The sequence below is a fragment of the Salvelinus namaycush genome, chromosome 16, assembly GCF_016432855.1.
Source record: "Salvelinus namaycush isolate Seneca chromosome 16, SaNama_1.0, whole genome shotgun sequence".
NCBI classification, from domain to species: domain Eukaryota; kingdom Metazoa; phylum Chordata; class Actinopteri; order Salmoniformes; family Salmonidae; genus Salvelinus; species Salvelinus namaycush.
This window is the reverse complement of record NC_052322.1, coordinates 16,453,029-16,461,370: the sequence shown is the minus strand read 5'-3', so window position 1 is coordinate 16,461,370 and position 8,342 is coordinate 16,453,029. Positions and strand designations below refer to the sequence as shown.

At 39.1% G+C, this 8,342-nt stretch overlaps 1 protein-coding gene across 1 annotated transcript; it reads left to right on the top strand.

Annotated features, from left to right (window-relative positions):
- Nucleotides 1-1,301: 1,301 nt before the first annotated feature.
- Nucleotides 1,302-6,772, top strand: cbln4 (cerebellin 4 precursor). Its single transcript, XM_039010696.1, has 3 exons — nucleotides 1,302-1,547; nucleotides 5,669-5,785; nucleotides 6,575-6,772. The coding sequence occupies exons 1-3, from the start codon at nucleotides 1,302-1,304 to the stop codon at nucleotides 6,770-6,772; spliced, it is 561 nt and encodes a 186-aa protein (XP_038866624.1).
- The last annotated feature ends 1,570 nt before the right edge of the window (nucleotides 6,773-8,342 follow it).

Sequence of the window (8,342 nt, the reverse complement as noted above, 5' to 3'; positions counted from 1 at the left end):
TCCCCAAAGCACACACATCCCTGGGTCGCTCCACTTTTCAGTTTGCTGCAGCTAGCGACTGGAACAAGCTGCAACAAACAGTCAAACTGGACAGTTTTATCTCAATCTCTTCATTCAAAGACTCAATCATGGACACTCTTACTGACAGTTGTGGCTGCTTCGCGTGATGTATTGTTGTCTCTACCTTCTTGCCCCTTGTGCTGTTGTCTGTGACCAATAATGTTTGTACCATGTTTTGTGCTGCTACCATGTTGTGCTGCTACCATGTTGTGTTGCTATCATGTTATTGTCATGTTGTGTTGCTACCATGCTGTGTTGTCATGTGTTGCTGTCTTGCTATGTTGTTGTCTTAGGTCTTTCTTTATGTAGTGTTGTGTTGTCTCTCTTGTCATGATGTGTGTTTTGTCCTATATTTATGTATTTTAATGTTTTACATTTTTAAATCCCAGCCCCCTCCCGCCTTTTGCCTTTTGGTAGGCCGTCATTGTAAATAGGACGAATTTGTACTTAACTGATTTGCCTAGTTAAATAATGATTAAATAAAAAATATAAATATATTGTTTATTATATGTTTATGGTAAATAAAATACCAAATATCTACTGTTCTAAACAAAATGCTTGGTTTAGTCTCCAAACAATAATGCTTATCGCCAAAGATGAATTGATTAATAGTCCATGTGCTTTACATCCATTATGTATCCAATCTCATCATTCTAACTTTCCTGAACAGCGGTCTGGTACAGAAAGACTGAAATACTCAAAGATTTAAAACGGGATAAATATTCATAATAGGGGCAAAACTAAAATGTAAGCTACAAATGAAGACATTGTTTTATGTGCGGGAAATATTTACGCATACGTTGCTAAATGGACGTGTCTGGATCGTGGGCATATCACAACTGGGACTAACAGTCAACACGCGTAATTTGGAGAGTCGCAGAGCACTAGTCAGAAAAATGTTATTGCGCTTCTTCTCAGACTGAACCCTTCATGCCAGCCTCATGCAGCCATCTATTTTGTATTTTTATCTCAATCACAAACATAATCTAAATGATGAAAATGAGACAAAGAGAAAATAATCGGGATTTTCATTTCCATCAGTTGTTGTCAACATTTGAAGTCGTCGGTTTCTTTCATCAATATAGCATACTGCTGGATCCAAGAAAATAATCTTATCGCGTCAGAAGCGTCTGCGACCGGGGACCAAAGAGGAGGACGTGGAATTTGATACAGAGAGTGTCTTTTTTAAAATGGTGCTGTTAGGGTTGTTGGACAATGCGATGGTAAAATATATTGTTCTTATGTTTAGTTTGGCGTTGATCTCTGAGTTTGTGGGAGCTCAGAATGACACGGAGCCTATAGTCCTGGAGGGCAAATGTCTTGTGGTTTGCGACTCTAATCCGACTACGGATTGGAAGGGCTCGTCCTCTCCTCTAGGCATTTCGGTGCGCGCGGCAAACTCCAAGGTGGCTTTTTCTGCGGTCCGGAGCAACAATCACGAACCGTCGGAGATGAGCAATAAAACAAGAATCATATACTTCGACCAAGTAAGACTGTTTACGTTGTTTTTGATATAGGGCTGTTTTATTTTACCTCAACTTTATAACATCAAAGTTGTAATGCTGTTTAAGAACAACGTTTTACATAGCTAATTGACCCCACAGTGACAGGTTATGCCCCCAAAAGTATAACTAAATACAAATAATCTTTAAAAAATTGTTGTTCTGGAAGAGTCTAACATTGGTTTAGAGAGCAACCTACATATATCAATATTAGCTCGCCTAATGATTGATTGAATGATTAATAAATAATAATGGGCATAGCTCAAATGTGATAAAGCAGCAGCAATGTGTTTATCACTGAGAATAGAGCATCTCTCTCTCTCTCTCTCTCTCTCTCTCTCTCTCTCTCTCTCTCTCTCTCTCTCTCTCTCTCTCTCTCTCTCTCTCTCTCTCTCTCTCTCTCTCACACACACACTGGAGATGTTTGGCTTCATCAATTTGATTGGGTGGTACTTGCACCTTGTGTACGCAAGCTCTGAATTGAGATCGTGCCATTTTTTATGGAGTAAATGCAGTGCATTTAACTTTTGTTCCCTGTTTGAATTAACCTAAAATCACTGTTTTATATCACCTCCTGGTGGCATCTCAACTGGCATAACCAACACCTTACATAAATCACTGGCTGAATCTGCCTAATTGGGAGACAGACTATTGGAGAAGAGTGCAGCTCCTGTGTCAAGTAGTTGCTGCTGGACTAGTAGGCTGCATTTACACAGGCAGACAAAGTCTGATATTTTTTCCACTAATTGGTCTTTTGACCAAAGATCGGAATTGGGCTGTCTGTGTAAACGCAGCCTTATAGTGGTGTAAAAGTTCACACTTGCAAATCAAGGCTGCATTCACAAAGGCAGCCCAATTCTAGTGCTGAGTAATTAACCAAAATGCCAGTTATTTTTCAGTTTTTAAACAACTAATGGACTGAGGTCGGGTCAAATATTTGAATTGCATTTTGTAAAAAAAAGATTGTGAGCTCAATGTGCTCATTGCACTGCAGTTTTTCTAGAGATAAATTAGATCATGCCCGAACTGTGGGATGTAGTAGGGAGTTATAGCTTCCAACAGGCCAATGTTCTACATAGTTTAGCGCCAGTAAATGTGATAATTAACTACAATGATCATAATCCATTGCATGGCTGCTTGTCTGGTCTGTGTACTTTTGTGCCTGCTACAAAAGATACAGAAGAATGCACATTCAAGAGGGGATACATAGAGAGCAGTTTCTTCGTGAGGTATCTCTACCTGAAAATACATGATCTAAGTCAGGGTTTCCCAAACTTGGTCCTGGGGCCCCCCTGGGTACACATTTTGGATTTTACCCTAGCACTACACAGCTGATTCAAATAACCAACTCATCATCAAGCTTTGATTATTTGAATAAGCTGTGTAGTGCTTGGCCAAAAACCAAATCGTGCACCAAGGCGGGCCCCAGGACCGAAACTCTGATCTAAGTGATTGATAGTTGGTATTCAACCGTTATAAAAGTATGCCTTATTTACTTTGAAGAACTACTAAAATAGTAATTTTGTCAGACAGCATAGGCAGCAGCTCAATAAACATTAGATGACGACTAGGAATGAAATAAAGTCGTCAAATAAAACAAATGTAATATACACAACAACTGAAATATTTGATTAAAGTAAAGTAATGTGAATAACTGATGGTTAATAAGTGATAAGCAGTAATGGGTCGTCACTACCATCATCGGACTTTTATTCATTGTTTTGTTCTGTGTTGTTACAGCATTCAACCCACATAATGCATACATTTAAATGCATACTGCACTTCATTATTTTTTTTAAATATTGAAACCGAACCGACCTCAAAGAGCACTAAAGGCTCAGCACTACCCAATTCAGATCTTTTTCAGGACTGATCAGATTGGTCAAAAGACCAATTAGTGAAAAAAAAGATCACTGCTTGTGATGTCAAATCACAGGATTAAAACTCAGTACATTTCTCTAAGGAGTTGAGGTGTCTACAACTACTGAAATATCCCAGATTTAACACTATAGTCTTGTCACCATAGTTGTGTCAGCAGAAGAAAAGCTGGTCGTTAACGCTGGTCGTTAAAAAACACACAAAAATAGTTTATTAGCATAAGGCAATTTCTCAAGCAAGAATTTTGCTAGGTCTGTCTGGGAGTGGTCTGAGTGGGGAGGGGAAACAGAAAATTAGCTGTTATTGGAAAAGACGTTTGGAACTCTCTTAATGGTCGATTAACTCATTTACCACATGGTGATATTAGCATGGTGGCCAAAACTCCCTCTCACCAAAAAAGTCTGAAATTTCAGGTATTTCAAACAGCTCTTATACTAAAAGGGCATCATAATTTTCACAATTTCACAGTATTATTCCAACCTTATAGTGTGGAAATACAGTGGGGCAAAAAAGTATTTAGTCAGCCACCAATTGTGCAAGTTCTCCCACTTAAAAAGATGAGAGAGGCCTGTAATTTTCATCATAGGTACACTTCAACTATGACAGACAAAATGAGGAAAAAAAATCCAGAAAATCACATTGTAGGATTTTTAATGAATTTATTTGCAAATTATGGTGGAAAATAAGTATTTGGTCACCTACAAACAAGCAAGATTTCTGTCTCTCACAGACCTGTAACTTCTTCTTTAAGAGGCTCCTCTGTCCTCCACTCGTTACCCTTATTAATGGCACCTGTTTGAACTTGTTATCAGTATAAAAGACACCTGTCCACAACCTCAAACAGTCACACTCCAAACTCCACTATGGCCAAGACCAAAGAGCTGTCAAAGGACACCAGAAACAAAATTGTAGACCTGCACCAGGCTGGGAAGACTGAATCTGCAATAGGTAAGCAGCTTGGTTTGAAGAAATCAACTGTGGGAGCAATTATTAGGAAATGGAAGACATACAAGACCACTGATAATCTCCCTCGATCTGGGGCTCCACGCAAGATCTCACCCCGTGGGGTCAAAATGATCACAAGAACGGTGAGCAAAAATCCCAGAACCACACGGGGGGACCTAGTGAATGATCTGCAGAGAGCTGGGACCAAAGTAACAACGCCTACCATCAGTAACACACTACGCCGCCAGGGAATCAAATCCTGCAGTGCCAGACGTGTCCCCCTGCTTAAGCCAGTACATGTCCAGGCCCGTCTGAAGTTTGCTAGAGAGCATTTGGATGATCCAGAAGAAGATTGGGAGAATGTCATATGGTCAGATGAAACCAAAATAGAACTTTTTGGTAAAAACTCAACTCGTTGTGTTTGGAGGACAAAGAATGCTGAGTTGCATCCAAAGAACACCATACCTACTGTGAAGCATGGGGGTGGAAACATCATGCTTTGGGGCTGTTTTTCTGCAAAGGGACCAGGACGACTGATCCGTGTAAAGGACAGAATGAATGGGGCCATGTATCGTGAGATTTTGAGTGAAAACCTCCTTCCATCAGCAAGGGCATTGAAGATGAAACGTGGCTGGGTCATTCAGCATGACAATGATCCCAAACATACCGCCGAAGGAGTGGCTTCGTAAGAAGCATTTCAAGGTCCTGGAGTGGCCTAGCCAGTCTCCAGATCTCAACCCCATACAAAATCTTTGGAGGGAGTTGAAAGTCTGTGTTGCCCAGCAACAGCCCCAAAACATCACTGCTCTAGAGGAGATCTGCATGGAGGAATGGGCCAAAATACCAGCAACAGTGTGTGAAAACCTTGTGAAGACTTACAGAAAACGTTTGACCTCTGTCATTGCCAACAAAGGGTATATAACAAAGTATTGAGATAAACTTTTGTTATTGACCAAATACTTATTTTCCACCATAATTTGCAAATAAATCCATTAAAAATCCTACAATGTGATTTTCTGGATTTTTTTTCTCATTTTGTCTGTCATAGTTGAAGTGTACCTATGATGAAAATTACAGGCCTCTCTCATCTTTTTAAGTGGGAGAACTTGCACAATTGGTGCCTGACTAAATACTTTTTTGCCCCACTGTATATATAAAACACAGGAAAATCACATTTTTGACTGCATTGGGCCTTGCAGCAATAAATATTCTGGTCTGACTTGAATAGTCAGCGAGGAGAATATTTTTTCACTTTCTAAAATGCTTTATTCTTCTTTCCCCAGGTTCTTGTGAATATAGGCAACTATTTCACTTTGGAGTCAGTGTTTTTGTCACCCAGAAAAGGGATCTACAGTTTTAATTTTCACGTTATAAAAGTGTACCAGAGTCAGACTATACAGGTAAGCTATTTGTTTTGGCCAAATTGATTCAACAATTTAGTTCCAGTTATAATATAATGTGATTCCCATGAGACAATTCATTTTCTATACATTGGCCATGGCTACATTATTTGAAAGGGCCTTGTAGTGTGTTAGGAAATGTGCCTAAGACTATTTTGTCTAAGTCTATTCTGGACTATTTCCTGTGTAAGCCTATTGGGGCATTTGGGTTTGCATTGACAGACTGGTTATTAGAGGAAGCAGAAACAAATCTCTGACGAAGCGCTTGATTTCAATGGATGAGAGAGTTAACCGTGTCAATGTTAGGAAAATGTCCTGTAGAACTTCAATGGGAAATCACAGACACTGCATGGCACAGCTTCTAATTTGGTGATGTATGTTTTGCACAATTGTAGTGTCAATTTCCAGTCCTCTCTTTGTGACGCTCCGAAGCCTGGAGAGGTCTGGGCTGTCTCTGGGTGCGAAAAGGGGGAGTAGACTACATGAGCTTATTAAACAGACACTCTTTTTATTCTGGGTATTTAAGAAAGTGACGAAACTAATCTAAACAAGAATGTTTTTTTCTCTCCAAAGTACGTCAAGGGAAGGGCTCCTGCAAACTGTACATATTTGAACTAAAACAATAGTTTATAGCAAATAGCTACTCTAGGTAGCTGTGGATGATAATGATGTTTGGCAATGCAATCATAGCATGGCAAGATATTTTAGTACAGAACAGTAGCGACATTAGCTGCATTTCTCCCCTGTCTTGTTTATTTTCGCTCATTGCTGTCTCTTTGGGTCATCCAGGTGAACTTAATGTTGAATGGGAAACCTGTCATCTCAGCTTTTGCGGGTGACAAAGACGTAACTCGAGAGGCAGCCACCAATGGAGTTCTGCTCTTTTTGGATAAAGAGGACAAGGTCTACCTTAAACTGGAGAAGGGAAATCTAGTTGGCGGATGGCAATACTCTACGTTCTCTGGTTTCCTTGTTTTCCCACTGTAAAAAAAAAAGAAAGCCCCACAGTTCAAATGACTTTATCAACAATGTACTGTCACTGTATAATCAAAACATTTCTACATCAGTTGGATCTAGCCAAAGGATGGAAAATATCATGTTCCGTGGTCATGGATTACTACAGAGAGAAGAAAAGAGACATTGAAAAGCTTTGATGTTTAATGGAAATGGGAATCCCTCTGCAAATGCAATACTGCTAAAAAAAAACTACTTCAACTGACGAACATGCGTTCACAGCAATTCTTCACACACAAACTTAATAGTCGCAGAATATGTTTAGCATAGCATCTTTTGAAATTCGTTTTTCTTAGCAAGCGTGGCATACACGGTATTTAGCAGTGACAGATCCTGTCTCGTCTGATTATACAAAAAGTTGTGATTGAGTAGGACTGCATAGAAGATCCAGGTCACTTCTGACAGCACATCACCAGTTGGTTTTGTCTGGCCATTCCCATGTGTATCTCATTACTAGACCAGCTCTGGCTATTAAACAATCAGCTGTCTGCACCATAATGGAGCAACCAACTTGTTTCTGTAGGTGTGAGAAACAGTTTTTGGTGTGTTAGGAAATTACTGACAAATTGGAGTAAAATGTGCCCAACGTTTGCAGATAGATGAACACAATGCAGTTTAATTGCAGGCATAGCCTTTAGCCTTATATACATATATACACAGTATTTAATAAGTCTAAACAGATGTTGTAGATGCAATATTTTAATTTGAACTGAGAAGTAGTGGAGGCTCAAGTTGATGCTCAAGAGTTGGAAACTGCATTAGGTATGGTCTTTTGATCTCACTATTGACCTCCCTCGTCACAGCCTATGCTGCTGGCCATGTCTATACCTGTCTGTGGTCAGTCACATGTCATGTGTTTGTTTGAACTTCGACCTTAGATGGGTACACCCGTGGAGTCATGTGCAATGCTTCATTGAAGAGATCACGATTGTATATGTTAACACTTTTTAAAAACATTTTATGCACATTCATTTATTTATTTATTGAATATTTACACATTAGTTTATTTATAATAGCTTGGTGAATTTAAATGCTTATTTAAGTGAATGACCAAATTTGGCATTTACATCCAATGATTTCAAATTGTTATGTTATCAATGACTGCCACATGACCTGTGGCACCTTCAAAGTATCTGAGATTTCTTCTTACCATTTGTATACAGCCGGTGCATTTTAACAATATTTTAAATATTTGGGAGATTTGGAAAGGGAATTATTCTAGCCAATCTATCAGCAGATGAAATGTAAAAGAAATAAGGTGTGTGTGAAACGACTGGAGACATTTTCTACACAAACTTAATCTCACTCACATTCTTGAACCTTTCCCCTTGAATACACTTAGGGAAAGTATCTCGCTAGCCATTTTGCATTTATGGAACAGCTGTTGTGTTCACTCTTGACCTTTGTGACTATATGGTACTACCCATATTTATTGAGTTATATTATCTAGACTCAGAATGGTTTGATTTGCTCCTCACTTATATTCCCGAGTTAACAATTGTTTTCTGTGCATATCAATATCATGGTAGTGAGTATATGTGTT